The sequence below is a fragment of the Pseudopipra pipra genome, chromosome 5 (genome assembly GCF_036250125.1).
Source record: "Pseudopipra pipra isolate bDixPip1 chromosome 5, bDixPip1.hap1, whole genome shotgun sequence".
Classification (NCBI taxonomy): Eukaryota; Metazoa; Chordata; class Aves; order Passeriformes; family Pipridae; genus Pseudopipra; species Pseudopipra pipra.
In genome coordinates, this window is record NC_087553.1 from 71,427,383 (window position 1) to 71,443,402 (window position 16,020).

General features: G+C 42.8%; 1 protein-coding gene across 1 annotated transcript in view; it reads right to left on the bottom strand.

Annotated features, from left to right (window-relative positions):
* Positions 1-5,022: 5,022 nt before the first annotated feature.
* The window catches only part of TAF3 (TATA-box binding protein associated factor 3), a 116,841-nt gene continuing 105,843 nt past the window's right edge, over positions 5,023-16,020 (bottom strand). The window contains exons 5-7 of the mRNA XM_064656539.1: positions 11,969-12,224; positions 7,912-8,018; positions 5,023-7,160 (exon numbers count right to left, since the gene is read on the bottom strand). Of these exons, the coding sequence (XP_064512609.1) occupies positions 7,046-7,160; positions 7,912-8,018; positions 11,969-12,224 (478 nt within the window). The 3' untranslated portion in view covers positions 5,023-7,045. The remainder of the gene's footprint in view (positions 7,161-7,911; positions 8,019-11,968; positions 12,225-16,020) is intronic.

The following is a 16,020-nucleotide window of genomic DNA, read 5'->3' on the forward strand; positions in this document are numbered from 1 at the left end:
GCAGGAGATGCTTTTCCCAATTCTAAGGGTTTTGCAAAATAGATCCCCTGTGATCTGATTAAAATAAGTGAACAGAGTCTTAATAAAGGTTAAGTGGGTGCACAGCAGTGGTTGCTTGAGCTCACGGCTTTGCCATGTTTCCTATGAAACCCCCTGGCAGACTTAAAAACCATCCTAGACATGACAGACGTGTGACACATGAAGTTTAGGTTCAGTGAACTAGGAAGACATTTCTCCATTACAAACTGTCCCCAACTTAGTGCATCTCCATGGGACTCTTGCTGGTTCAGCTCAGGACTTTGCACAGGTCATGGTTATATTCCCTAAACATCATCTCGTGTAGTAGAGAGCTACAACACCTCCAGTGGGATCCTCAGCATGAAAATGATGAACATCCTTGCTCTGGGAAACTCTTTTGTTTTTTTTGGTCAGCAATCCTGAAACCAAAACATGCAGCATTTAGCCAGAGGCAACTCTGAGGGCTGGAGGGATGTGCTTCCTCCTGAGCTGTGGCACTGCAAACCCAGCCTTTCAGAGAGTAGATGGCACTAAGAGCCAATGGTGGGGCTGGGTTATTAGATACCGAGGCAAAGGCTGGATTTTGGGCTTGACTGAGCATCTGTCTTTGCAGAAAATATAGAGAACAACAGCATCACTTCATCCTCAGCATCTTAATACGTGCCAGCTCCAAGCACCAACACAGACATTTCACAGCCCACGAGGCCCAGAGAAGGCAGCTATTGTACGAATTGTGAGAGGCGTATTTCGACGTCCCCCAAGTAATTTTGAGCAAGAAGCTGCTTCTCAGATAAACCCCACTAGATATCCCTGGAAGCAAAGAAAAGCCAGTAGCAAAATATGGTCTCAATGTGAGCTCAGCCTGGCTCCTTTCACAGAAAGGCTCAAAATCAGTGGACGAAGAGGGTTGGATTTATGTTGGAAAAGTATTGGAAGAAGGTCAACTAAAGCCTGTAAAGCCAAAGTATCTGTCTGATTCAGTAGGGTAGTAGATGGTTTCCAGCTCCCAACCTCGATGCAAACACATTTGCAGTTGAGGAGCAGGTTCAAGGATGTATCCGTCACCAGGGAAGCTTCCAATTGCTCTGTGCTTTTATCCATCCCATGTGAAGGGTGTTATTCTGGTTATTTGACCTGTGGGAAGGTCTGGGCTTCATATCACCTGGATCCAAGGCTGAAGTGGAGCTGCCAGAGCAGGAAACGTTATCCAGCTCCCCTGGATGGAAACTGGGACGTGCACTGATCCTGCACCCAAATGCACCAGTAATGCCATGACAGAACTGAGAACTGTGTCCAGTTTTCCTGATAAAAGACAATGTTTCTCCCTTTGAACACATGCAGTGTGAATCACGGAGAGAAGACAATTCTTACAGCATTTACTAAAAAATGCTGTAAATGACAACTCAATTAAAAATAAACAACTGCACACTATTCCCTGTCCCTATTTCTTAATTAATTTATGTAAAAGGAAAAAAAAAATTATTCTTCAAATTTGGACGCCAAATGAAAAAAAAAATCCACAACAAACAGTGCCCAGTCCCACATCTGGCGAGGGATCAGCTTGAAGGAAGAAGACTGAGGGTGTCCTGCACACAACAAAGCTACAGCAGCCCCACGGGCCCGGGCGACACCAGAGTGTTGGGCTGGTGACATGCCACCACACTTGTCATTAGGCCCACAGTAGCCAAATGACAGGCACAGTAAGTTGTTAAACCCATGCTGGCTTAAGGAGGAATTGACAGGCAAGACTTTGGAATTTGTAAACCAAATTCCTGCTCACGACAGGTGACAAAAACCGAATTTTTGAAAATGTGTTTTAAGTCTCCTTCTCTTTCATCCCCTCATTTAGGTAATAAAATCATGTAATTATTTTCTGTTTGGGTTTGTAAAGCTGTTTCGAAGTAATTTCGGGAGTGTTCACATTGAGAACATAACAGGGAGTTGTGTTCATACGAAATGACTTTCAGCTTGTGTTTTACAAAATGCTTGGAAAATCTTCCATCTATCTTGGCTTTGACATTTTGTTTTGTGAAAAAAATTGACCTTCTTGGTCAAAGCTTGAGGCAGCAATCACTGAATCACATAATGGTTTGGGTTGGAAGGGACCTTAAAGACCATCTATTTCCAAGCAATATCCTGCCAAATCTCAACTCTCAGCACATGTTTGGAGTCACGTTGAAATGAAAGTCCCCACTTGCTCAAGGGACCCAACAACTGTTGAGCTGCAGTGGCACTGGCAGAGGCCACCAGACACCTGAGCTAAGGGTCCAGCTCTCTGGAGCAGAGAAGGACTGGAAGGAAAATTAAGGGGCATCTGCCAAGGGGGAGCAGATGAAGGGGGTATGGTGATCCAGTAGCCCCCAGTTCTCCTCCTCTCTTTGTGAGGAATATCACAGGATCTAAAGTCCTAGTGCAAGAGGTCACTTCACAAGCATGAAGAGCTGTGTCTTAGAGTCACAGAATCCTAGGATGGTTTGGGTTTCAAGGGCTCTTAAAGATCATCTAGTCCAACCCTCCTGTTGTGGGCAGGGACACCTTCCACTGGACCAGGTTGCTCAAAGCCCTGTCCAAACTGGCCTTGAATATTTCCCGGGGTGGAGCATCTACCATCTCTCTGGGCAACCTGTTCCAATGTTTCACCACTCTCATTGTAAAAAACTTCTTCTTTAAATCTAGTCTGAATCGACCCTCCTTTAGGTTAAAACCATCACCCCTTGTCCTATCACCACAGGCCCTGCTAAAAAGCCTGACCTCCCCACCCCCTTCACCCAGCGCAAACCCTGAACAGGCTGAACCAACACCTTTGAGGGAAAGCACTCCAGGATCAGCTGCCGCAGCTCACAGTTAATGGCTCCTGCTCCCATCAGCCAGGTACGAGCTGTTTGCTGGCTGTAAATCTCCCGTTACAGGCTCCTCTGCCATACAGCACACATGGATTAATAGCAGCTTTCTACTTTTGAGGTTACAGCTGATCCGAAAGTCCCCAGAAGAAAGGGCGAGTTTCCTAAGCAGCATGACTGACAAGACGGTGAAGAGGGAGTTTATTCAGAGCATTATCTAATTCATTCCCCAGTGAAGGAAACTCATCTACTTTTGAGACTTAAAACTTCTAAAGAAAAACTGCTATGATCTAAAGAGATTGGCCATAAAACTATTTGTATTGAAAACTTAGCCAGCATGCCTTTAGTGAACTTCATTCATTAACATTCTTCCTGGCAAGGTTTCCATATCTCAGCGTTCATTTTATACTTTAATTTGGTTAGTAGGTCTTTGTTTAATCGTCCTATTGAAAGGAGAACAAAGAAGGTTTAGGTGATACAGTGAAGTAATACACTATATTTTATCTCTGGAAAGCCCAGACAAAGTCAGCAGGCTCTGATACCCTCCGATTCAGGGTGTTTTTTTTATCCCCTTTCTCTTCCAGGACATTTGGAATCACAAATCAGTTGCGGAGCATAAAGATCCTCACTGTACTTAGCTGCGGACACCTTCAGAAGAGAAACACCTTGTCAAGCAGAGAAATGATGCTTTGAGCACGACATACAGCCCCGAAGGAAGATTATCTTGGGAAAACTGCATTCCCATTACTCTGGGGATGGATGCTGTGCATTTGTAACTCTGTCCTCCAACAAAAACCAGTAGTCAAGATGGTTTCTTCCATTTCTGAGCTTTGTGTTTACTGTCTTGATATCGACTTCATGCTTTCTTCCTGGGCACAAAATTCACTGACAAGTTGCAGTTTTGCCTAATGAATAACACACTTCGCAGCCAGCCCCCAGCAATACCACTTTCTCCAGTGACCCGCAGGCACAGGCTGCCCTAAAGGAGGATTTATGGGATAAAAAGGATAAAGGAACTCTTCTGGTTTCACAGTAAATGGAGCTGCTCCCCAGCCCCAATGCCGGCCGCACCAGTGGGCAGCTCCTGGGCTGCTGTAAACTGACACAGCTCCAACTGGCTCCAGATAAAAATCTGGCCCCAGAGTAATGGCAGGAATCAACAAGATTTTCTCACAGAATAGTTTTTATGCTCTTTTCTGGAATATTTACTACCGGTCCTCATTGTCCTGCTTAAATCCACTATGCCTGGTGCACCCGTAAAGGGAGAAAATTGTACCTGCCTTCTGTTTATACTGCAGCAGATGGTGAGTTGTCTCCTCACTGAAAGCTCTTTAATTCTTTACTTTCTCAACTTTACACCAGTTCTGCTCCAACCACCCATTGAAATGCATGTTTTCCAGAGGCAGAGCTCCCAACTGATGTTCCTCTTGATGAAGCTGCACTCCAAAGCAGGAACTCCACTCAGAGGCTCCGATGCTCTCCCATGACATCCGTTGAGCAAGCCAACCTGCAGCCCACCTGCCATGCCCTGTTCCCATGGACGGCAGTGTCCAAACCCCAAATCATAAGATGATTCCAAAGAACACAGATCCCAACCATAAAATCAAGCAGGGAATCAAGGGAGCAGCCCTAACTGCTCCCTAACTCCCCATACACTAAGCTTATGGAAGAAACCCAGCCTGCGAAGTTCCAGCAGCAAATAGGAAAGTCTGGGGAAGGAGCTGGGCTTGCTCAGCACTGGGGCTGTAAAGAAGGTCTGTGCCACACTGCTGCTCAGGGGGTAACTATTTTTGGAAGCTGATTATTCGTTTATGCCCCTGATTCCCGAAACACACCAGCACAAGTGAAAGGGGAGGCAGGCTCAGCACCAAGCCCGGCTTCAAACCGGTGACCCGGAGGTGAAGGGCCCCTTCTCCTGTTACTAATCCCCTCAGCCACACAAGCCTCCTGAAAATGATGCTTTGGTTTTATTGCCACAGGGGTCATTTATAAAATCATAAAACCCAGAGTAAGAAACCAGCCCAGTGGCAGCAAGGCCGAGCATGCACAGAAATAGCTCATCCAAACAGCCAAGTTCGGCCCTCCCATGGCATCCTGAGTGATTCAGTTGACTAAATGTGAGCAGTTCTGATTCATGGAGAGGAGGAGGAAACGGATAAACAACTTACCAAAAGCTAATTCTTTATTATTGCAACCAGAAATGACCAAAGACGGTGTATTTTGTATGTCTGCACATTTACACGTGGAAAAACCCAAGAAATCAGGTTTGCAACAGCCAACAGTTCAAAATAATATAAAATAAAAAGTCAAACCCAGTAACTTTCTTGACTGGTAATTAGGAGGGACGGAATATAAACGAGGTGGCATCGAACAAAGCAGGTAACAGTGCACTTTTAATAAACCAATTTCATCCATATCTCCACTGATTTGCAATTTAACAGTTCTATCAGCAAAGCCTCATTTCCCTAACTGGACTGGTACTTTTATAAACATGACTAATTCATTCTCATTAATATCAATTTGGATGCATTTAAAAAATAACTCTAAATATCTTCACAATAGGTTAAAAGGCTATATTCTCCAACATCAGATGTTCCCACTGCATGGCTTAAAGTAGAAATATCCCCAAATTAAGCAACGAAATCTAAAATTGATTAGAAAACAAAAGGCCTACATTTTTTTTCAAGATTTATTCCTATTTAGCTCTGAGATCCATTGCACTACACTATATAATACTGACTTTTATTTTTTTTTTTTGTCTGCAATTTCCCCCCATATTTTCTAAAGGGAATGTGACTTGTGTTCACTTTATTGGTCTTTCCAAGGGGGATACACAGAGCAGAGGAACACATCTGCATCTCCCCCACCTAAACACGATCCCGATCCTTTTGGCAAAGTCACTACTATTTGTTAAAAAAAAAAAAAGGAGAAAAAAAGGAAAAAAAAGCTCCGTTCCAGCTACAGATTAACACGCTGTAGCTGCCACCAGAAGTGCAGAGCCCCCCTGGCCTAAGCTCCCAATTCAGAAGGCATTTAAGCACATGTATAACCAAGTGTGGGAACAGGCTCCTTGAAGGCAATAGGATTATTCACTTCTTAAGAAGTTACCACATGTTTAAGTATCTGAATCGAGGCCTAATTACGGTGCTGGCCGTCTCCTCGTGCATGCACTGCTGGGGCAGGGCTTGCCAATCCCTCACAGCCATGAGGACAGGGCCCGTGTCACACGGGCTTTCAGTAGCTGCTAGGTTTGTATTCTCAGGGCAAACGACAACAAAAATCCTCAAACCCTACAAAATAATTAAAAAAAAAAATTACTTTATAAATATCAGGTATTTACACATCTGAAAATCTTTTAATGGGAGAAGTGTTTTCACACACCGATGAAATGTACAAGCCATGAAAAGGTACGTTGACAAAGACTAAGAAAAAACCAAAACAAACAAAAAAATACCAACCAAAAATCAAAGTATAAAATATATTACAGGTCCACCAAAAGAAATTCACACGGAAGAAAAAAATCGACACAATAGAAATTTTTTTTTTTTAAAAATAGAAGATATATCACAAAAGCTTGAACATGTTTATTTCATGTTAGTACTAAAAATCAAGGAAAAAAGCTTCATATATTCTCGTCACAAAAATATTTACCAGCCACTTTTTATTTCCACATTATGATTATCTGGCTCAGCAGGAGTCGAGGCTGAACTGTATCCAGACTACAGAAATCATTCCAGAAGGTTGTCTCAGTTTACAACTTACTGCAATTTACATTTTCTCCTCCTCTCAGCACCTTCCTGCAAAGGTTCAAGAGGGCTTAATAACAAATCGAGAAGGAATAGGACAGATATCTGTATTTACAACATTCATCCGTGTTGCTGCCGAGCCACAGGAGCGGGAGCGGCACCAGGAACCACCCAAGTCTTCACAGCGCTCTGTGCAAATTCCCCTTGGGAAGGGAAACAACAGCATGAGAATGTGCCAAAATCCAATCCCCTGGGCTCGGATGGTCTGTGGAACCCAACAGCCCCTGAGCGAGGGCATCTCCTCGCCCCGGATTCGCTCCAGAGACACAACCCCAACAGCCGGTGGCGGAGGGGGACACGAGCAGGATGGATCCCTCCCACAGCCGAGTCAGGGCAGGAGGTGCCGCGGCGACCGCACGACTTCAGTCCGCTGTGCTGTCCTCAGTGCGCCCTGTGCTTCCTCTTCTTGTGTTTTTTATCCTTCCTTTTGTTGGCACACTTGGAGCAGAACCATTGCATCTCTTCTGGGGGTGCGGCAGTCAGCCCAACACAAGGCCTGTGGGCAGGAAAATATTGTATCAGCTCGGTGGAGTAACGGTACTTCTGTTTCTTTACCCCCCCAAAAATACAACTTTTCAGTGGGAGACAGGCCTATTAATACAGCAGTTATATTATCATTCTCTTAATGAATGTAATGATCTAACAGAAACCTAAAAACTCTTGCTTTGAAACAAACAAAAAAATCAAAAGGATACTCCTATTAAAAACATTATTTTAATAGAAAATATGCGTGCACTTTCAGGTGTAATAGACTAGATTTAAAAAATTTAAAATGCTTCTTTAACACATCTGCAAAAACCCCTATGATTTTATGTAGGTTTCTTTTAAAAAAACGCCTAAAAAGTGATTAATTCCCCCCAACTCTTTTATAAGAGCTGACATTTATATTACCGTTCATACAATGCTTCATAATTTGAACTGTCTATCTGTATACACTGTGCTCATAATCCTGTAGTTCTCACAAAATTACCAGAATCAGCAATATTTCCCAGCAGTTTCAAAAACAACCGTTATCACCAATGCCCATTAATTAAAAAGTAACTCTCCTTCACAGCTTAAAATCTGCTTTTTCAAATTTCAGAGCAACAGCGATAAAAATATCTCCCAGATTATTAAATTGGACACAGTAAAGCTATTTAAATATTCCCAACGTCACGAACTATTAAAAAAAAAAAAAAAAGGTTTTTTAATAATATAGCCCCAATCTGCCAGGGACTGGCAGAGTAGGATGGATGAGAGGAACTTACCAGTGATACCAATCATCGCAGTCATCACAACCTATCATTGGACTGCCATCATCTGGCTTGTTACAGCCAGGACAGATCCAGATCTGGTTACCCCACTCGTCTCGGATCTGGTGCAAAGAAAAGCAAAGTTAGCTGGTTTTCAGGGCTAAGCAGGCAGGAAAATTGACATTAAAATACCAAAATAAAAGGTTTCTTGCTTATCTGACTAAGCCATTCAGCAGCCAGCGCTGCTATTTATGAGTTCTCTGATCATGAGAGCTCGGCGTTGTGTCGTAATTGATTTTCCTGCACTGCACATGACGACAAAATCATGTATTTTACTGTGTTGTCCTGTAAACCAGTAAAGCCAGTTACACCACCCAACCTAAGCATGGGCATTCACACACAGCAGCCGGGGCTTAGGGACACAATTCCTTCTCTGTCTATACTTTTAAAATTCGACCCTGCTAATGGCAAGCAGGAGCCACGGCAGCCTCCTGCGTAAGATAACAGTCTTATATGCATGTAAAATATACAGCGCCGTGTGTATATATTGCTGCATTACTTATTAGCCAAAGTCTTCAACTCCAACGAGCTGATAAGATCAGGATATAAAAAAAGTTGTTACTGAGTAACTTTCCATTCCCCTTATGACATTTATGTCACAGTACAATTTACTAAAGGGTAAATGAAACAAGTAAGGCAGATCATTTACAGTGCGAGGCAGCTGCTCACTGGGTTTATCATATTCGGAGCTTTATGCATTTTTTTAATGTTTATATCCCGCTAGACCCCATTGTTTGTGTTTTTAAACTTCCAGTGGTTTCTTGAACAGCTCTTTGGTAAAAACATACACGCAAAATGTCACAAAATCCACCTGAAGGAGTGCAATTAACAACACAAAGTACAAAATGTCTGGGGTATTACCCTGACTCCATCATTCCTTTATGAAGATTTGCACATTATCACTGAATCTCAAAAACAGAAACTGTTTTGTTCTCAGCTTTTGTGCATTTACACATATCTCAGGCAATAACTTTTTCCTATCTGCACGGCTTATAAAAGTGATATTAAAAAGTAGCAGATGAAAAGCCCCAAATGTTCTTGGTAAAAAAAAAAAAAAAAAAAAAAAAAGAAGCCACTACACGGTGGTCTGTACATCTTACACCACTTCCTGAAAAATCAATAGGAATGTACCAGAGCTGCAACCAACACATCACTCTTCCCTGACTCCTCTTAAAGCTCTGAATGTTTTTGTGGTTTAAAACTCAAAAATACAAGGCCCAGGAATACTAAGCAGGAAACAATCCCCATCCCAACAGCGATATGGAGTAGGCAACGTCATAAAACAAACTCGATTTCTGAGCTGATTGATTGCAATAATCATTCCTATCTACCATCTAATCTCACATCTCCAAAGTCATTTTAAGTTGGTAAAGAAGCATCTGCTCCTCAGGTGAAGTGTCTGGGCTTGGTGTGAAGAGATCCGGAGGTATTTTAGTGGGATAACCTCGCTGGGGAGGGAGGGGATGCTGTGCCATGGTGCTGCAGAGAAGGAGTGCTGTGGGATGTTGGGTTGAGGGCTACAGCCTTTTACAACCTGCTTGAACAACCTGGCTGCACCCACATCATCCCCCAGGCATGGGCACCCCATTTCTGGTGCTGCCTGTTTCGGGCACTGGCTGTGCCAGGTGTAGGCAGAGCTGTTTGATGTTGCCCCATTAGAAAACAGACACCCTAACTTTTCAAAACTTAGTTTTTCAGCGTTTTTTTTCCCCCTGCAGAATGCCTGTCTCAGGCTCTCAGGGGCTGGAGAGGGGCAGGGTGGTCTATAATCACCAAAACCTCTGCCTGTTTGTTAAACAAAAACTTGGGCTGCTGAACGAGGATACTAAAAATATTGCATAACTTCTCGTTCCTTAATGAGCCAAGGGTCGTGGAAGGAGGGACAGGATGGGATTGCTGAAGGCTGTGTCAGTACAAACCCCTGAGAGCTCACAAGCAGAGCACATGTACTGATCCTACACAGAGATCCCACAGCACTTCCTTTTTTTTTTTGAAACTATAAAATCACCCTCCCGTCCTCCCCTGCAGAAGGGAGTTGTGCACTTCTGTCACACTGGCTCCACTCTTATCTCTACAACGAGTTTTCCCATGTGACCTGGGCAAAACCATGTCAACATTCTGTGTCCTGGGTTCCCTTCATACAGGAGGCTAATCGTTATTATTTTCTTCTTCACCAACCTCTCCCTCAGCATTTTGACCTAAAAATGTCTCACATCAAGGTGTGTCTCTGCCTGTGCACATCATGGGATCCTAAAAGCCTTGGTTTCAACTATAATGTTGTAAAACATTATTTTTCACAAGGGCATGTAGTGATAGGACAAGGGGAAATGGTCTTAAGTTGAAGGTGAGTAGGTTTAGATTAAATATTAGGAAAAAAATCTTTACTATAAGGGTGGTGAGGCACTGGCACAGGTTACCTAGAGACGTTGTGGATTTTCCATCCCTGGAAGTGTTCAAGGCCAGGTTAGATGGGGTTTTGAGCAACCTGGTCTAGTGGAAGGTGTTCCTGCCCATGGCAGGTGTGTTAGAACTGGATGATCTTTAAGGTCCCTTCCAGCCCAAACCATTCTGTGACTAAATGGTTCTACGAAAATAAAGAAATAACCTGGAGCATCCATGTCCTCTGAATTCTCCATTAGGTGCTAAGAGTGTTACCACTAGAGGTACCCAGGCGAAGTTCTAGGTTTTCCTTCTTTAACATAATCTCTTAAATTATTTCTTTTCATGCTTACTGAAGAAAATGGGATGTAGTGAAGTATTTAGGAAATGTTTCTCTTTTAGAGTAAATTTCCAAGTTTCTGGGCACTACTGTAATATTTAAGAGTGACACTGGGTTTACACCTGAGATACCAAAGGTGAGGATTTGTATCCTGCACCCTAAAGATATGCACAGCCTATGTGACATTGTCCAGTGCTGTAACTAACTCGGGAGTGAAATGGAGCAGCTGTTTAAATAGAGATCAGCAACATGATACAGCAGTTTAAGTCCAGCAGGGAAAAGCACCTTTTCCAGCAGAGTAGATTTACACTAGGAATTGTTATAAAAACAGGAATAAAAAAAAAAATCATCTATAAGTTGCAATTAAAGCTCAGATAGCTGTAATAAAAACAAGTTTTAGGTGTTTTAAAAGGTGAGATTTTTAAACTGCTACCCACTGCAGCTAAGCAAGGTGTCACCAATCAAGCTGGAATTCAGCCAGGACATTGGAGGGTGACACTGCTACAGTTGTGAGTGGTTACTGCTGCTCTTCCAGGACCAGGAATGCTCAGGACCTCATTTTACCTTCCATCTAAAGCAGAAACTTGCAGCAGCATAGCAATCCAAGTCCTACCCAGAGGCATACCCACATTCTTTTAGGGAATGTAGCTCCTACACCATGCTAGATGGGAGACTTTTCCAAAAGAATGAAGAATGCCACCAGACTGAGGACAAGTACAGAGTATGTGTCAAACACATTAATGAAATGTAGACTAATGAACTATCTACAGACTTCTGAGATGAACAAACGTTTGCAATTTCTGTATGTTGAGGAAACCGGGAAAGAGATTAGTGGACTCTACACATTTCAAATGAGGGCTAAGTCAAATTCTTGATGTTGTATGAGGGCTTTGTACTTTACCTGACTGACAGCAAAATCTATGGTGAGTTTGACATTTGAGGTTTCAATTCAGCACTTTTGAAAGCATCTAAAAAAACCTTCCTCATCCAAAAATAAGTGCTCTAGCTCAGTTAGCAGAAAATATCCAAGTGGGATATAAGTAGACTCGTTAGAAGAAACTTAAATATGGAACTAGGAACAAATGAAAAAGTCAGCCCAAGCTGTAGTGTTTTAGTTAAGCTATTAACCCCTCAAAACATGTGCGTGGAAACAAGGGCTGGATAAACAACAGAGAGCAACATCACAAGCTGAGGAACCATGAGCTTGACATGATGAGTCACCCAGGAGCTCAACAATTCCAGAGATGAATGTCCCTGGCACTGGGACAGAAGACAGCAGTGTGTGCTACCTACCACGTACGTACTGACGGTCTCGGTCACCACGCTCCGAACCGGAGCTTTGGAGCCTCCGGCCGCCGACACGGCGGGAGAGGGTGGTGGGATCAGGACTGGAGAGACGGTGGCCTGTGGAGGAGGAGGAGCTGGAGCTGGAGGAGGGGTCACGTGAACGGGAGCTGGCACCGGTGACGGCGCGGGCGGAGGCGTTTTGGGCCGGGTCACGGGAGCGGAAGGTTTGGCCTCTGGAGCTGGCACCACTTTGCTGATGACTCTGTGGGACCAAAAATGAGGATCATTAGAGTTGGTGGGTGAGAAAGCAAAGATCCATCACCGACTAGACAGAAAGGAAATACAGTGCAGCTAATTCACATCACCTTGGAGTCACCAAAGAGGCTGTTTCAACCCAACACAAGGACTGCTGTCATTGCTACACCCATCCATTTACAGGACAAAGCACAGAGCCATGACCAAGTGAATGCCAGGACAGCCTGAACCACTCTGTGCCTCGCTGTCGTATAAATATTCTCTGTGGCTTTACTAAACCTTGTTTCGTTAAGTTTTATTACATTAGCCCAATTTGTGGGAAATATTAGAAAGGAAAGTTAATCAGCTGTGAACAGCACTGATTTTAATCTTCAAACTGAGAGACGATATCATCCTCTTAAGATCCTGCATTAGGGGGTTCTGCAAATATTTGCTAGTTTGGTATTTCTTTCCCCAAATGTTTATGAAATCAGCAGTGGATCTAGTCAGGACAAATAAATGACGCACACTATATACTCAGCAGATAAAATATTGCTACTTACTTGAGTAGCTGAAGTAGACAGGATGTAGCTCTAGTAAATACACAGTATAGAATAATCTTGCCCAGGAAGGGGGATACATAGAGGACCCAACGTTTATTAATGACTGTTGATACACAGTGTTATTGATGTGCATGCAATTTAACAGACAAGCCAGAAAAAGCCCTTATTATAAGGCTCTAGGTTAGAAGCATAAAGAGAAGGATGTTTTAGAAAACAGAACCAAAAAAAACCCCTCAAACAAAACACAGGATAGGTCTATTTGTTTTACCACATTTTGGTAAATCATTTAACTAATTTATTTATATTTGAATGGTAACTGTGGGAGTGCAATTGATTTGTGATGGGACAGTACGAAGAGGGTGTTTTAAAGAAAGGTTAGGCATTCCTGAGAGAAGGACTGCCTAAGGAAGCAAAAAATGGAGACATCAGTAGAAAAACCATGACAAAAATCAAATTGCAACAACTCCTGAGAACCAAAAATGTCCAGCTCCACCATCAATGGGAATTTTACGTTCAACTTTAGAGTTTATTGCAACTCTCTTATGGTATTCCAAAGGCAGTATCACAACACCAACTACAATGTGAGAAATTGTCTGCATTTTAAGTCAATAATCCAAGCCATCACTTGAGAAAGGCTTGGAATTATACAGTTTTTAATGCTTGGTTGAAATAATGGTTCTTTTTCTCCCAAGATATGCCACTTGCACTACAAAATCAGAACTATGGCAAGTTATAGTAAAAAGAGACTTAGGAAAAGGAAACCAAGGAATGGGTTTGGTATTCCTGCCTAACCTCCAGCTGCAGCATCACACCCACCTTCCAAGACCTACTAGGAGTGACCAGGGGAAGAAAACCAAAGTCAAGGAGGTTTAGAAATTTAGAGTGAAGCGGAATCTAAAAGGCATTAGATGATTTTCCATCAGCAACACTGAAGACATTCACACCACTCAGTGTCCCATTGATTGCTTCAGGTACCTAATGTGGGAGCTCAGGCTCTTTATATGTGTCAGTAAGGTGCTAGACTGTGAGTCAGTGCAGGACTCCTAATTTATGTTGTCTGTGACTTGCAGAAGGAAGGAAGTCCTAATATCAGGCCATCATAGGAGCAACCTACACATCAAAACCAGGCTCTTTCTCCTGTTAGCGGGGTACATCCAAAACCCTACTGTTATCTCCTACCAAGAAAGTTTTCTCTTTTGCTCACAATGTGTTTCTGGTTTAGTGAAAGTCTCAGTGTGTGGCTCCTTGGGCTCCTGCCAGACTGGCCACCCCAACCTAGATGCTTCTTTTGTGCCTTCCTCCTTCCACTGCTCACATAGAGAGCCCTGGCTCCCAATATGAAAGCCCAAGACCTCGCTGGTGCCAATACTCCCATGGTTTGCAAAGTCACCCTCATGGCTTGAGAGCCACCTCTCAGTAAAAAAACTCTTAGCAATAATAAAAGTGAGGAAAGCAAAATATTGGCACAGCAAAAGTCATTTGGATGGTTTCAAACATCATTACCCCTTCTTTCCCCGCCTCCCTCTTCTACCTCCAGCAAGTAAACAAAGTCCTGCTATGAGTTCTTCAGGGAGTCAACCCTCCCCAAGTCTAGACTAAGAAATGTATTAGCTAATAGGATTTTAAACACAACTTTGCACACAGTGTAAACAGTTTGAAAGAAGTATTAGCTAATATAATTTGAATAAGACTGACCATGCCCAGTTAACATATGAAATTAAATTGCAGAGTTTCTTGATCCAAAGCCAGGTTCTTCTCCTTGCACAGGGTCTTCGAAGCCACTCTGCTAATAACTGCAGAAGCTCCAAGGAATACCACATGAAATCTTCCAAAACTACAAATATTCATTAGGGAGCGACACACACTCATTGATTGGCTGGTTTGCTTGGAGTGTGCAATTAGGACATGTTCAGTATATAGGGCAGCTTGTTTATCTTGATTTTAGAGCTCAGTTATCAAAACAGGAGATCGGCATTTCGGAGCACGCTTGGGCCTACCACTCCCTTGGGCTAATGAAGTTCAGAGACTTCAGACTCCAGAGTGGAGAAATGAATGGTTTTGTGCTACACCATTAGAGGAGATGGAGTAATCTCATCGAGGGTGGTTTAGCCTGTCCTGGAGAAGGGGCTGCACACATGGCAATATGGAGGTGGGGAGAAATCAAAGGGAAATAGCAGTCCCACGACTAATAATTAATGTTACTTCAGACTTGGAGAGAAACCTGATATCAAAACAGTATGTAAATGATGGCAAGATTTATGAGCCGCGTTTTACAGACAGGAAAATTGAGGCACGGAGCACACTGCAAGTAGGCAGCACTCACTACGATCCTCCTGGTATCTAAATCCACTTTAAATCTCTGCTAGGATTTAAACCCTACCTTGGGACATCACCATACATTTATGGTTGCCTTCTTTCCCAAATGTGTTTTCATAAGCTTCCAAAATCATCACTAGGTCTGCATGTACAATGCTATATAAGACAAACTTTCACCTCCTTCCCCACACCAACCCAAAAGCTCTAAAACTGAGGCTGGGCGAGTATTTTTTGTAGAAATCAAACACAAATGAACATCAACCAACAACAACACACTCAAGAGTCCTGAGACAAGAACAGCACTTCTCTGCAGGCTGCTTGCCTAGTGATGTAGCACAAACATATTCTACACTGAGAGATAAAAAGTCAATTAAAAGTTGGTTTTGAATCAACATAGTTCCTCTGGAATAAAGGGGTGTGAGAAAACCTCTGGAATACATGTGGTAATAAGAGACTCCATAAACCATAACTAAAGGTTACCACCCCCTTTGAAAAAAAAAATCAACCCCGAATTAATGCAAACACTGGTTTACATTAATTGTAATCTGTATCTGGTTGTGTCCAACCTAAATTCACTTTGTGTTTCTTTTTAAATGCCAGCAGGAACTGTGCTGCTCACAGAACCTCAGCATATTGATCACTGAACGCACATATTGATTTGTCACACAGTGTCCAGCAGTAGCCAAGAAAACATACCTAAACATAAAAAAAAGGGGAAAAGCCTAAGGGACATGAAATTTAAAGTGGAAGGACAGAAACAGAAAAATCCTCAAATACCATGATTACAATGAAGAATACTATTTTTCTGTGTTGGTTTTTTATAACCCCTTTGTTAAAGGGCAGAGCACGAAGCTTCCTGACAATGGCATTTTCAAGATATTTTAATTCCTCCCAATCTGCTCCAGTGCAAGCAGCACTGCAAGCCAATATGACAACTTAATGATC